This window comes from Geospiza fortis, unplaced genomic scaffold, assembly GCF_000277835.1.
Source record: "Geospiza fortis unplaced genomic scaffold, GeoFor_1.0 scaffold366, whole genome shotgun sequence".
In the NCBI taxonomy this organism is placed as follows: domain Eukaryota; kingdom Metazoa; phylum Chordata; class Aves; order Passeriformes; family Thraupidae; genus Geospiza; species Geospiza fortis.
Genome location: NW_005054342.1, coordinates 5,648,453 through 5,663,182, shown reverse-complemented (window position 1 = coordinate 5,663,182; position 14,730 = coordinate 5,648,453). Strand labels below are relative to the sequence as shown.

Below are 14,730 nucleotides of genomic sequence, written 5' to 3'. Positions count from 1 at the left end.
GAGAGGTGCTCTCCCTTTGCCTTGCTGGAGCTATGCCAGTGCAGGGACACTTTCTGGGTTTTCTCTTGTTACTGGGGAGAAGAAAACTTGCTAACCTAAATTAGGTTGCAGTACTGGGACAAAGACATACCACAGTGAATGTTGCAAAGCTAAGGGACATTGTCCAAACAAATATTGTGCTTGCTTAAGCATTACCTTAACTTCAGTTAATTAGTGATTTAAACTCTGGCTGATTTTAAGGGTAGTTGTTTTTTTATTTTTGTAGTATTTCATATTCTAACCACATAGCTTTAGTTTTCAAGTACAAGTGATGCTGTATGTTGGGAAAACTGTCAAAAGGTTTGATTTTCTGAATGTGTATGTCGGAGTCCAAAAGTCAGCTCTCACAAGCGATAAGGACCACATAAATTAAACATCCACGATCTGAAATAATTTTTGTAAAGTGCTGACCCTGACTGATTTGGAGCAGTTTGAAGACACTTACGAGAGATTTCTTTGTTCAAAAGCAATTCAGAGAAGCCTTGAGATCTCCACTGGTTTTAGTTCAGTTTTCAGCTACTGATGTACCTCTCTTAGCAGGTGGCACTTGCTGTTGTGACAGTTGTGACTATAAAACCAACATCTGTGGAAATAGGCTTGATACTAACAGGACCATAACTATTTGGAGAAAAGAACCCATCATTTCTACTAGAACCTGAACTCCTTTGATATAATGAGTAGTACTTGAGCAATTAAATAGTATTTATCAATTCATCATCTCCAATATACACAAAGAAATGCATCTCTTAGCAAATATTCCCAATCACAAAACTAAGCTTGCCACAAGGTTAATCTCTCTTATTCTACAATGCAGGCTGGACTAGAAAAAATAGATCATAGATGTTACTTACAACCTGGGAAGCATTGCTAAAAGTGAGCAGAAATGTGCTGAAATAAGAGGGAACCTTTCTGTTGATTTAAAAGGCCATTACAACTATGGTGCTGAATATTTTTATCTGCTTTTAAAATTGTGACATGTATCATTAGCTACTATGAGATTTAAGCAAGCATATGACAGCTTGTTCCTGCTTTCCAAATTTTCAAGGTATTTTTTGGTTTTGGGGGAAAGGATTGTAGCACTAATATCAAGGTGTCTTTAAAATCCCCATTTCACAAAATTCTCTGTCCTGACTTCTCTAAAATAACTTATTTAGCAATAAAAAGTTTAATGAACACAGTACTTGATTGCTGAAACATATAAATAAACATAGTCTTGTTTTGATATTAAAAACCTCTTTTGTGTCCTGGCTAGAAGCAGGCTTTTTCATACAAAGCACAAAACAAACTTTTTGCTCTTAACTGGCAGTGCCACAGCTTGAAGACAGATTGGTTTGCTCTTAAGAATCTTGCTAAGTCAGTGGATGTAGTTTTTCCTTCTTCCTTTATCTATTATATAAAGCACTAGGAAATATAGTTGTTCAATGCTCCAGAATCTCTTCTTCTATTTGTATGTTGTTTAGAAAATGCTTCCATATTTGGTCTTTTTCTGTAAAATGTGTAAGTCTAATCGTTACATGCTATTTAAGATTAAATTTGGCTAAACAGTCATCACACTCTCTCCATTCCCAGAAAAAAAACCCAGTCAAATAATTTTTAAATCCTTTTTAATAAATTAATATTCATTCATCAATATTTTCATAAAGCATCTCTTCATCATTCCATTTTACTATTCTTTTTTTCACTGCAGAAGAATACCAAAAATACATAGCTGTGCCTTAAGCAAAAAGAACTGGGTTTTAGTTTATCTTTACAATGGGATGAAATCAACTTGGAGTTAAACCACCATAATATTTCTACTGTTTATTAACCCTTTGGGCTATAACAGAAGATAGTTCCAGTTTTCCTTTTTTTAAATGCCTTTTACAAACAAATTATGTGTACATGTTATTTATAGTAGTGTTGAGTTACAAAGGAGTTAATTAGCTATGAAATACAATACTCTGGTGTGATTTAATTGAAATTACCATTTTTAGTCTTAAAGCAATCTATGGTTAAAATAATATCCTGCAACTAGTGCACAGGGTCAAGAGCCAGAAAATGGGAGGTCAAGGCAAACACTGCTCTTAACACGTGGTTGTACGTGTGTGTTTTTGTGTGTAAGAAGTTGTGCTGGGACTGTAGGAACAGAATTGGCAAAAAAAGGCACAAAAATGTGTAAGATGATGAAGTACTAACCTTAAGCAAGATTTTCCTGGCTTTTTTCAAGTCAAACCAAGACTTGGATCTGTTCAAGGTTAAAGCTGTTTGTGACTAAACCAATGAATGTGAAATCTTTTGAAAAAGCTGAAATGTGCAACTGCCTACTTTTTGCAAGGACAGGCAAGATGGGGAGCACAGTTCCCCGAAGGGGGCTGCAGTAATGTGCTGCCCTCCAGCAGTGCAAAGGGTAAGAGAGGGAGAGAGTCCTCAGAGACTCAGCCTCTTGCACATGCAGGGCCCTGAAAAATCCACACTGCCTCTTTGCTCTGTACAGAGGGTAATTTTCTGCCTTCTTGGAAATTCCGGTTGAAGCCACTGAAGAGCTGATTTCAGTGGGATTTGGAATATACATTTCTATCACAACTAAAAAGTCACTTCTTATTGAAGGTTTCTGCCTGGCCATGTGGTTTCTAGGAGGTGGGGCTTGAAGAAAAGGGAGTGATGAGGATAAATCATGAGGGCAGGACCATTCTCAAATCTGGCTTCTTAGGGTAGTTCTTTTAGGGCACTTCCAGGAAGACTTGCTTGGAGATAATTTCAGTAGGGAAATTTTTCTAAAACAAACCCTACCATTTATAATTTTTATTACAATCAGATAATTTTATTTAAACATATTTTGCTATTAAGATAAAAACTTAAGAGAGGTTTTCAACAATTCTTTCTAATATGTATTTTGGGAGGGTGTTAGTTGTTAGTCACTTTGATTATAAAGGTGACAATGTGCTCTATAATCCCTTCACAGTCTGGAGAGATAGAGAGCTCACAATACATTGCGCTTTACCAATGGGATTTAATACTGAGGAGCTTTAAAACACCAAGTTTTTCTGCTCCAGCTATATGGGTTCCTTTGAGGCTCTTCATGCTGTGTAGTTGTCTGCAGATACAGTGCTTAAAAACTGCAGCTACAGCCACTTTGCACCCTTGCCAAGGCTGCAGCGGGACTGCGGCGCGGATCCTGCCCACAGCAGCAGCCGGGGCTCCGGTGAACGCTCCCGGCTGGGGATCGCACTGCAGTGACGCCACAAGGCAACTGTGCCAGCCCACCCATGCTCAGGGAGCAGCCTTGGGCATGGAACTGAAACACCTTTGCACACCAGGCTCATCTACAGCGGAATTTTGGTCCAGAGCAGTTTCACAGTTCAGCTGCAAATAGGGGTGGGAACAGTAATGGGCCGTGCATGGCAGCAGCCCAAGTATCGCTGCTCTCCTCACGGGTAAATCAAGTCCTAGCGAGAACGGGGGCAGTCGTTACAGAGCCAGGGCAGCCTTCTCACTTCCATTCATATTTGGTGGTTTTGCTAGATGCATATCCACACATATTTTTGCCCATAGAAGTCTCCAGCTAGCATTCAAAGCTCTCTGTCAAAAATCCCATTGATGTCCACAGGCATTTAGCATGCAGAGAACTGTCAGGGCTAAGCCTGAATTCTATTTTTTTTTAGATCTATTTATGCTACTGTATTTGTTGTTATTTGAGAATGTACATGATAGAAACACTGTTTACAAAAAATATATCTTCTTTTCTTTAGAAAGATTTAGTTCTGCTAAATAACAAATTAGGTTTAGAGATCTGAAATTGGCATAACTCGATGACTACAATTTACTAGACTGAAAAAAGTTGGAATCCCAGTGAGGGAATGAACTGGGATCAAAACTAAAACGGTCACATTTGCAGGAAGGGTATGTTAGAACACAGTTAATGCTGAAACAAAACATACTCTTGTGATCTGTGATGGCAGCACACTACCTTGGTAAGTGTAGGCGTATACTTTCAGTACATAAATAAAATATGAAAATGCTCCATTACTGAATCAAAGTATCAGAAGTGCTCTATTTGCTCAACTCTAGAGAATAAAAAGTTATAACATCACAGAAACAAAAATATGACATAACATGCGGTCACGATAGCAAGCACAGGAAAGAAAGATTGAGAAAATTGAGAAAATATACTTATATGCATATTATGCAAATATATTTTACATTAACATACAATGTTATAAGAATGTTAAATAATATGAATGCATGTTTAAAAAAGGCTACAGCTAGGTGATTTCATGTTGAAGTAACAAATAACCTGAGACATCTTCTATGCTTTCACTGGAATAACAATCTTTAAATCTACAGCAGATGTAGAGCACATTGACAGAAGTTGAATTCTCAGCTAAATTATACTAGAAATGTGCTGTTCTTTTTCAAAATGACATGGCAGCTGGAATCAGTCCAAGGGAAGGAAAATGTGCTGTACATTTACAGTACTTACAAAAGAGTCATGTCACTGTTGATGGACACTTAAAATGCTTGTTTGAAATATTATAAACCTGTATATGTCTCCAAAGACCTACAACACTCACATGATCAGCTTGCTTACTGCAGAAGAGAAAGCAAGAGATCATTAAAAACTATGTCCATCCTGGACTGGGAAAATATGTATTATGACATATATAAACCCCAAAAATTTTAGCAAAGAAAAATAAATTTGGCTTGATGAAATGGTAGTTGATGGATCTGCAATATAAATAACTTACTTTAAACTTACCAGTGTAACTTTACTGCTTTATGATTCGTGTGTATGGCAGCATTTACAAAGGATGTTACTAAATACTGACTTTATACATGATTACAGCTGTTCAAAAATGTCTATGACAATCAAAGTTTTGTAGTGATAATATACAACACTTACTTTCTCAGGGCTTGCTTCTTTGATGACACCTGCCTTTCAATTTAAAAAGTTTCTGTGAAGTGCATTCTATGTTAAAGTGTCCATAACCTCAGAATGAATGTGTTCATGTGTGTGTGCATACATATATTTTTGCTTTGCAGTATGTGCTTCAAAGTACACACAGTTCTTTGCTACATGTATTCACACATACATGAGTATGGTCTACATAGTAAAAGTTCATATATATATTTTTTTATATATAAATATATATATAAATATATATATAAACTCTGCAGGCAAGTAGTACTTCACTTGTTATAGTTGAAGTCCTTTAAAAAAACTAAGTCACTCAGTTAACATAGTATAGCCAGTAAATTAAATTGAAAAGAGAAAATGTGAATGGAAACACCATTCTTGACCATCTGTCGATGGCATTCACATCTGTTAGATCAGGGATTTTTATTTTCAGTTGCGAAGACCTTCTTCGTAAATGGCCCCTCTTGCTATGGGAGCCTGTTCTTTCTGACGAACGCCTTCCAAGGCTTTCACGATGTGAGCTTTGTTTTCTGTACTGGATTCCTGAGTTGTCAAAGGATATGGTTGAATTTCGGGCTTCTGTAACGCTGGTGGTCACCTCGTTGCTTGCCACCTCGTTGTGAATTTCAAGCGATGTTAGCAGAATATTTCCATGGGTGTCCACCTAGGGGGAAAAAATAGAAACATAAAGTCTTTCAAAAGACTTGACATCAATGAGCAGAATGTGGGTGTATGTAAATCTCCAAACCCATACATATCTAGAAAAATAACATAATTATTTTTAAGCATGTGATAATCTTAAAAAAAAAATGGCACTATTCAACTGCTTAAAATTAGGCAAGTACTTAAATACTTTTACAAACAGGGTTATCATCATACTACCAAACATCGAGTACAAAACCATACTTGGCAAACTCCACCATTTTCTTCTCCCTCTGAACCAGCCACATTTTAAAGGATGGTGCAGTTCAGTGAAACCTCTGCATTGCTGGCAATGGAGCGAGAGAGTAAGGGATGGATCCTCTCTCTGCTACAGCAGGAAATTAAATTAAACTGGCTAGTTTTTTTTTTTCCTAACTGTGATCTAAAATAAGATTTTTAAAAGTGCCTGTGAAGTTTGCTGAAATCACAAGAACAGTTCTGATGTGCTGAACTCTGTATTTTACAATCACGGAGCTTATTTACAACTTATCTCCTGAAGTTTTCCTTCCGAAGTCATTTGCAGTTTTCCAATCATGGCAATTTTTAACTGCAGGGATTTTCTGTCTGCGTGATTGATCTTAAAAACCAGTGAACTTAAGGCATAGAAAAAAAGTGGATGAATTAAGGAAATAGGAGGGACTCTTCCCTTTCACTGCCCTGTTCCAGAGGCAGTGACCAGCGTTTAGCACAAAGTATATTTATCATGCTAACAAAGTCAAAGTCTTGTTGAGAGAAACTTGACAGCAATTTCTATGTAGATATTTTTGGTTTAGTATTAATAGTACTTTGCTAAATTTAATAGCAACTACAACTACAGCAAGGTCAATGTTTGTGTTAGCAGTAACCCATACCCAGTCAAGGACTCGGCATCACCCTGATAGACAAAAATCCAGGTCCCTGGTCAGCCATATCACAGAGAGCTCCATACAAAAATCAAAATAACCCCATATAAATTTCCAAGTACAGAGCAGTGTGATGCCATTTTCAATAATAAAGAAAAAGGTTCTGATCATTTAGAGTCTTAAAATCTGAGCCAGACTCTCCAGTCTTCCCAAGTGGCAAAAGAGGAGCAGCACAGAGTTTTGTATGGCTCCATCAGTCCAGAAACTTTAAGAGTTTCCATGAGTGGCACTGAGAAGTTCCAAGGAATGGTGTCTTAATCAGTATTTGATAGTTTCATTGGTGGGGCAGCACAACCCCCATGCCCCAGGCCCTACAGGCTGAAGGATGAGCAGTCAATACAGATAATGCAGGGATCAGTTCCAAATTTTCTGCCAGTTTTGGGCAAGGAAAATGATGGCTGAAGGTAAAAAAAAATGCCATGTGCTGGGTATTTTCAGACAGTTAACACACGTGTGACTCTGTTCAAGAGAATTTATTTCTCCATGTCAGAAATAGATAGTGAATCATGGAATACAGGATAATTTCCAGTTTTACATATGCAATTTATTCATCCATAATTCATCTCACAATTAATACATTTTTCTAACCTGCCACATGATCTAGCTGTTTGAACTGTGTAGCAGTTGAACATTTCATTCTAGAAGCATCAGTTTAAAAGTGATTGTAAAAACAGGCTATTGTCACAGCCTTCTGAAGTTTGCATAGTCATCTGATACCACGTCCTTTGCAAGCTGTGTGATGGATTAAAAGTATGTGCAGCTATGTGTCTGTCCATATGCTTTTAACTTTTTTCATTCTTATTGAAATTTTGTGAAATGGATGTTTCTTTCATCAATTATTGATGCTTCAGCTTATCTCTTCTCAGGGAAGACAATTATGATAGCATATCAGTAATGCTTTGCCAAGGTGCTTGCAAATGGAAAAAAAAAAGAATGTAAAATGTTACAAATGATATACAGGCAAGTAGGAAAAAAATTCTAAGGTATCTAACAAATCCTGCTGCTGTAGGCAATGGCACATTATGCTGATGAGTGCCTATAAATAAAAATAAACAACATGAACAAAAATAATGGCATGGAGAAGCCTCAGTGGTGATTAAGAAGAATTTATTTTCTCCATTGCAGAAACCCTTTGGGTACAAAAGTAAGATATCAAGGTTTGTAGAAAGGAGTTCATGCTGTTGAGCAGTCTCTGTAACCAGGGAATAAACACAAGTGTAAAATACAGTCATGAATATCATCACTACTTATGGTGGTCCCTGAAAAAACTGATTCAGTTTCTTCTGTTTTTTTTTTTCCACTAAGAGTACAAATTATGATCAGGATATTTTTTGTGCAATGCGTAAAATATCTCAACAACCTGTTTTTCCCTTGTGAAGCTTAAAACTAAATCTCTCATCCAGACCCCCATGGCATCAAATGTCATCTTTCCCATTTCCTCCCAGGCTTTGAGAAACATCCTTCAGCTTGCTAAAAATGTCATAGCAGAGACCATTTTGGTGGTCTTCACCCCTAGAGCCCTTGCAGGTCTCTATTCCTTTTCCTTCCACCATCACAAATGTCAACTCCTCTTTCCCTCAGGACTTCCTCATCTCTCCTGGTTCTGTCTGCCACCTACATAGACACAGACATCAGCCCATCCTGGGTACTTTGTCCTTCTACACTGAACCTTGACTGGTGTGAGCTGTCAGTTGAAAGCCTGTATTATGGAGGGTACACCTATGCATTCAGGCTTCTCCTGATAAGGAATTAATTTTATTCCTAGAAGGAAATAATAGGAATAAAATTAATTCCTTAATCAGGAGAAGCCTGAATGCACCTTCTTCAACTTCTTCCATAGCCTTCTTCACCTTATCTGCCAACTTCATATGCCACCTTAACACAGCTTCTGCCTTTGATGTGCCAACTTCTCACTGTTTGTCACTGCATCTAGAATCATCTGCATCAAACCAGAAAGGTGGTCAAGAAAGTGGCAACTTTTCTGTAAATTCTTTTTCTGAAGATACCAGTATGTCCTATGAAGCTGCATAACAGTATACATTTTTCTCAAAATGTCAAATGAAACATATTTGGAAGCATACTTTAGAAATTCATCTCTTTGTTAATGGAGCAACAGGCTTGCATGTCAAATATGAGGAAGGAGCAGATGGAGAGAAGAAGGGGTCTGCAGAAACTAAATCAGCCTCTGGTCCACAGATACTCCTGAGATTTATTCTCTCAAATTGATTCCTTCAGAGGTTTTGAATAAACCACCTAAGCTGTTGACAACATTAGAGCACTATATGCTAATACTTTGTGACAATCTTAAGGTGATGTCTTAAAGTATGAATACTTGATGCATGCAGCATGTTAAAAAGTATTTGCACATAAACATGACTTTGGAATCATTTAAACAATGATTTAAATTACTTTGACAAAGGTACACAAGCTCTCTCAACAAATAAAGAAGCAAACCAGTAATGGCAGGGTAACCAGTGCAAGTTGCCTCATGCTTGCCTGAATATACAGGGAAGGCAACATCCTCCATGAGTGAACACAAGTGTTGCTCAGTGGCTCCAGGGAAAATGTTACCCCAGGTATAGATTAAGAAAAGTAGCTGACTGGATTACAGGCAGTCATGGCTATGTATGACAAACAAGGCCAATGTCTTTGATAAAATTTAGTTTTACTCTGCATGAGCCTTAGAATTCAATACCTCGCTCAAAAATGTCACTCTGTGCACTGGAAATTCTCCCCAAAATGCTAATAGCAGGCTTTACTCTCAAATGTGTTATAAATCAGAGAGGACACTGTGGATTTGGCCAATTTCCCCTCAATTCTTACCATCCTTCCTTGACCAAAGTATTTCCCTTTTTTCACTTCTCTGCCAGCCCTGTGCTTCCGTTTTTTCTGCAGCCTTCTTTCTCCCACTTTGGCTCCATCGAAGCCATTCCTTCCCACTTCTCCACTATGGTCTCCATGTTTGGTTCTCACATCTCCTCCCCAACACAAGCAAGGGTTGGTTGTTTCCTTGGAGTATTTCCCAGTAATTTCATCAAAACAGATGAAAACAGCTGCATACCAAATCGTTAATTAATTCTCTGCTGAATCAGCATGGATACAAATATGCAAAACCAGTGCTCTTATTTCAAAATAAATTTTTATCAAACTCCATCCCTCCCACCTCTGAGTAACTACAGCTCCTGCACAAGGGTGAAATGACTGAATCTCATGTAAGTGCATTTTGAGAAGCAGATTCACCTTTGAAGGTTCACCATTTCTGAACTATACATATTACAGTACAAATGAAAAGTTCAAATACTCCAGCAGCCTAATGTCATTACCCAAAAATGACTGTGACTCACCTAACTCAAGCCAGAAGGAGGAGAATTAAGACAATGTTCACAAAGAACCCTGCTCTTGTAGGAACACCATGTCACCAGTGGACTCAACTTGGATTATATGTTCCAGGTCCAAAACTTCAGTGCCCTGTTATATCTGGGAAGTCCTAAATCTACTTCTTAATTCAGCCTAGCATCCAGGCTCATTTAGATGTTAGCTATTCTAGTTTAAAAAACAAAATATAATAGCTGCTATTAAATACCTTTCTCCAATATTTTTTTAAAACGTCAGCTTTAAAGCCAGTTTGAAAGCACTTTACTAGGGTCAGAAAACTACCATAAGCCTTGATTTATTATTAGGTAGAGTCTGAATTGTTTCAAGTTCATTTAGTTCTCTGTTTAATATTCCATAAATTTTAAAGAGTATGTTTACAATGAAATCTCTTTTTCCTCATAAGTCTTTCAGAGGAAGCATTTTGCTCAAAAATAGGAAGCATTTTGTTCAAACCCCATGGGTATGTTTACTTGTTCATCAATCCCAAATTTTCAAATACCATGTAAACACTTCCCATCATGTGAAGCAATATAAATGCAAATAGGGGGTTTAAATAACATAATGAAAAGCTCTGTCTCTGTAGTTAGTCTTGCATTATTTTACATCAAAATTAGTATTTAAGTACATACAGAATCACAGAATATTCTGAGTTGGAAGGGACACACAAGGATCATGTGGTCTGACTCCTGACCCTGCACAGCACCATCCCCAACAGTCGCACCATGTGCCTGAGAGTGTTGTCCAAACATTCCTTGAATTCTGTCAGGCTGGGGCTGTGACCACTGCCCTGAGGAGCCTGTTCCATTGCCCAACCACCTTCTGGGAGAAGAACCTTTTTCTAATCTCCAACCTGAACCTGCTCTGACACAACTTCAGGCCATTCCCTTTAGTCCTGTCACTGGTCACCCGAGAGATCAGTGTCTGCCTTTTCACCTTCTTTACTCATGCATAAATGGCTTTCCAAGATATAGAAAAATATGCAATCAGGCCTTAAGTTTTATCTGTGCTTAAAGCTAAATACATTGACCACATTATGCCTTGGATATTTAAAAATAATTTAATTTTTTAAAATTATTATTATTCGCAGGCAAAACAAAAATTATAGTGTTGAGTGTTCTCCCTGAGTCTAAAAGTTGATATTTCTCTTACTGACATTTAAATATGTTTATATTAATTAATAAGCATCAAAAATGGAAGAGGTAATTATGTTATATCAGCTTAGTAGATAAGCCCAGGATAACCAGCAGAACTGGGAAGATGGAAAGACCTTGAAAAGCAGGGAAAGTATGAAGAAGCAAACTAATTAAGAATTTCCATATTATTTTCACTGTCTATCAAGTAATAATGAAGTTTTTCAATTAGCCTTGATGTATTTCAATGGAGGAAGAAAAGGAAACAGATGCATAGTCCGCCTTTGCCCTGTATTTCACATTGTCTGGGTTATTACAGCCTCTGAGATGTCCTATGCACATCTTTCTTACCATCTCAGGATTTGCACAATGCATACTTGTGCAAAATGGTTGCAAAACAAAACTTGCACATGTATGAGTCTCAGTGCACAGTGAATGTCCCCACCATGAGCTACAGGATGAGTGTTCTTCCCACAAGAACTGTGCTTATCACCCTTGACAGATATATTTCAAAATTTGGTACCTACTCATCACAGTGGTGATATAAAAATCTCCCACTGTTAAAAAAAGCACTGAAAAAAGTATCCAGGAAAGATGAAGATACACAGGAGAATACTGCCAGTTTTGCTATTCTCGTACTTTCCAATTTAGACTGAGTGATAATTCTTCCACAGAAGTCAAGATATTAATCTTCACAATAAAACCCCACTTATGAGAAGGGCTGCTACAATTAACGAAACTGCTAAGTAGATGTAAGTGGCCTGAGCCTCTATTCTCAGCAATGCCTGGTGGGAAGCAGCTGCCTTGGCCAACAGCGGGGGTTGGAGCCAGGAATCTCCAGGGCTAAAAATATATGTAGACACTGCCTGATGAGAAGGGCCTTTTTATAAAGGGTTATTGCATTATTCTTGTCAGAGGAAGCTCTTCCCACATGTCTGACAGCCATTGAGGATTTGAAGCTTGAATGAGCTTGTGTGGTAGTTACCCTCCTGATTGATACTCTGGGGCTGAACTTTTGGTCCCACCAAACTGAAAACATAAATTGCCACAGTTTGAACCAAAAAGCAATGTATTCAGCAGGGGGCTTTAACATATATCACATAAGCTCTGTGGATTGGCCTAGAAGGAGCAATGTCCAAAACACATGCTCACCATCTGATTATACAAGTAGCCTCCACCACAAGAGTAAACAACAAGTGACAAGAGGATTGCCCTAAAGCTCTGTCATGCTGATTTAGCCATAAATTAGGCTTTATCTGAGCCCTATGTAAAATTAACAACTTATGTTGCAAAACTGAAAGCTTTGAGAGATAAAAATGAAGCCTCAATCTGCTAACACAAACAGGATAAATGGAATTGATTTGTAACAATGGCAATCAATTTTCAAAGGAAACATCTTTAGAGTCCACCTATTCTTTGTGACAGTTTTTCTACAATCAGAGGACTTTAATTTAAGCATCAATACCATATCAGAAGAAATATTTTTTGAAAAATAAAAATTAATTTTTTCCTTGATCCTTGAGCTTGCCTTCATATATGAAGCAGAGGATCAAAGGCTTTCAAAAGAGAGTTTTCAATCCCAAACAAGTAAGTGTATGAAAATTGGTTATACAAAAAAACCCAAAAAAACCCAAAAAAAACAACAACAACAAAAAAAAAAAAACCAAAAAAACCCAAAAACCCCCCCAAAAAACCCCCAAAAAACCCCCAAAAAACCCCCAAAAAACCAGCATCCTGTGTTTGTCTCAGTAACTATGGTTTACTGCTATAGGCTGGAACAATTCAGTGATTCAGTGAGGAACACTATTTACAGTGCATTATCTGAAATAAAATGTGATGCAAAAGCAGTCAAAAGAAGAGACAGCTAAGTGTGAAATTTCCTCTGTAGTCAGCCGCTGATCCACAGATGAGTCACTCAGAAAGGATCACTCAGGTTTCATCTCATCACCAGCTCTGAATCTTCTGAAACCTTTTCCAGAGATTCAATTTAGTCAGACGTGCTTCAGCCATCATGCCACCTTCAGCAGTGCTGCATAGGAGAATAGAGAGCAGAGTTTTTCTCTCCCCACTGCTTTTCTTTGTCATCTCTGCAGCGTGAGGACACTGGCTGTGCCAATTCCATGCTGCAAGAGCTCTTCTTTCCCCTACACCTGGAGCTATTTGGCTCACTGGATTCAACACACGGACAGAGCTGGACAGCAAGCCATAATGGGAGCATTGAAGCCAACAGACAGCTCAGCAGCAGCTGGTGGAGACCTCCTCAACACAGCAAGCCTTGGTGGTAGCATATCAGGAATAACTCAGAGAGAAGTACCCAAAGGCCTGGCACTGGAGAGGCACATCCAGAGCAGCAGCACCAAAATGGGGGTGGCTGTGCCAGTTTTGGCTTTTCAAACCCATAACCTCTGACAACGCAAATGCTTTCATTATGAAGAAGACTTACTGAGCATGAAGTTACTGCTTTGCAAAGCAGTTATCACATACAAAACCAACATACCCACATCTGTGCATTTTGTTGTCTAGAACATTTTTTTTACTAAAAACCTCCCTTGCTCTACAGTCCAATAGGAAAAGCAGGAAAAGCCCTTTTGCTACTGTAAGAGGAACATTTTAACCAAGCCTGCTAGCTTGCACTCCTGATTTCAGTTCTCTGATGTGCAAAAAATAGACTACAATGGTAGTATCTATGCTGGTTCTACTGGTTTTCATGGGCTAATACACTTCTGGGTGGAAATAATGCGGCATTTTCCCACTGCCTTCTCTTGTTCCCTTTGCCTGAGAGAAAGACACTGTCTCAGCAGCACTGCAAGTCTTGGGAACCATAAAAGAAAAGTCTGAACTCAGGGCATGAGCACCAGGCAATGTGTTGAGCCACTCTGCTAGTGCTGCCTCCCAACACAAGGGATTTCCACCACACCACCAGCTCCTCCTGACTCTGGCTGGACCTGATACAGCACTAAGTGGTTCTGTCACTACACTCACAAGTTACAGCATCTGATGTGGACAATAAATTGCATAATGTTTATTTTTTTATTTGGCTCAGTTGTTTTTTGATTTGTTTTGTTTTGTTTTCTTAGCACCCTGAGCTAGTATTCTTAATCAGTGGCGGGGAGCTCATGCACATGGTTCATAAACAAGCAAATTCAATTACTAAAACAAAACAGCAACAGAGCAACCCAAAATAGTAGTCAGAAATAAACTAATAATAACGCCTTCTTCCAGTTTTATATTTGAACATTTTTCAATCTCCTTTCCAGCACAGCTTACATTTGACAGTCATGAAATAGTGGTGATAAGCGCAAAGTGGGCTGCCTGCTTTTGGCATTCTCCTTTTCTTTAAAAATGTTGCTCAGCCCCAAAACACATGAGATTGGAAGTATTTTCCAGAATTAGAAACCTTCTCTTTCTGAATGGAATTACACTCCATGGAAGACTGAAGCCTCAGCAAAACCACAAAACCATTAATTTCATTGAACTAGCACAAAATAGTCTTCCTGTGTGTCTCTTACTGTCTTCCTGAGTCTTCCTGAGCCGCCCTTACTGTGCAGTATTGGGGTACACTGCGTGAGCCTGTCCCAGAACATCCAGCACCAGAGTCCCAACTCTAAAGCAAGAAGCAAGCAAGTGTTATTTCCATCAGATTCAATGATTTTCAAGAGCCACCAAAGGAGAGACTGGAAGTTAATCA

At 38.3% G+C, this 14,730-nt stretch overlaps 1 protein-coding gene across 2 annotated transcripts in view; it reads right to left on the bottom strand.

The window, feature by feature from the left end:
- Positions 1-1,626: 1,626 nt before the first annotated feature.
- GABRB3 (gamma-aminobutyric acid type A receptor beta3 subunit) overlaps positions 1,627-14,730 on the bottom strand; it is a 77,218-nt gene continuing 64,114 nt past the window's right edge. The window contains exon 6 of one of the 2 annotated variants that reach the window (XM_031058380.1): positions 1,627-5,597. In XM_031058380.1, coding sequence (XP_030914240.1) covers positions 5,247-5,597 — 351 coding nt within the window. In that variant the 3' untranslated portion in view covers positions 1,627-5,246. The remainder of the gene's footprint in view (positions 5,598-14,730) is intronic. The other variant, XM_005422702.2, reaches the window with a different exon arrangement.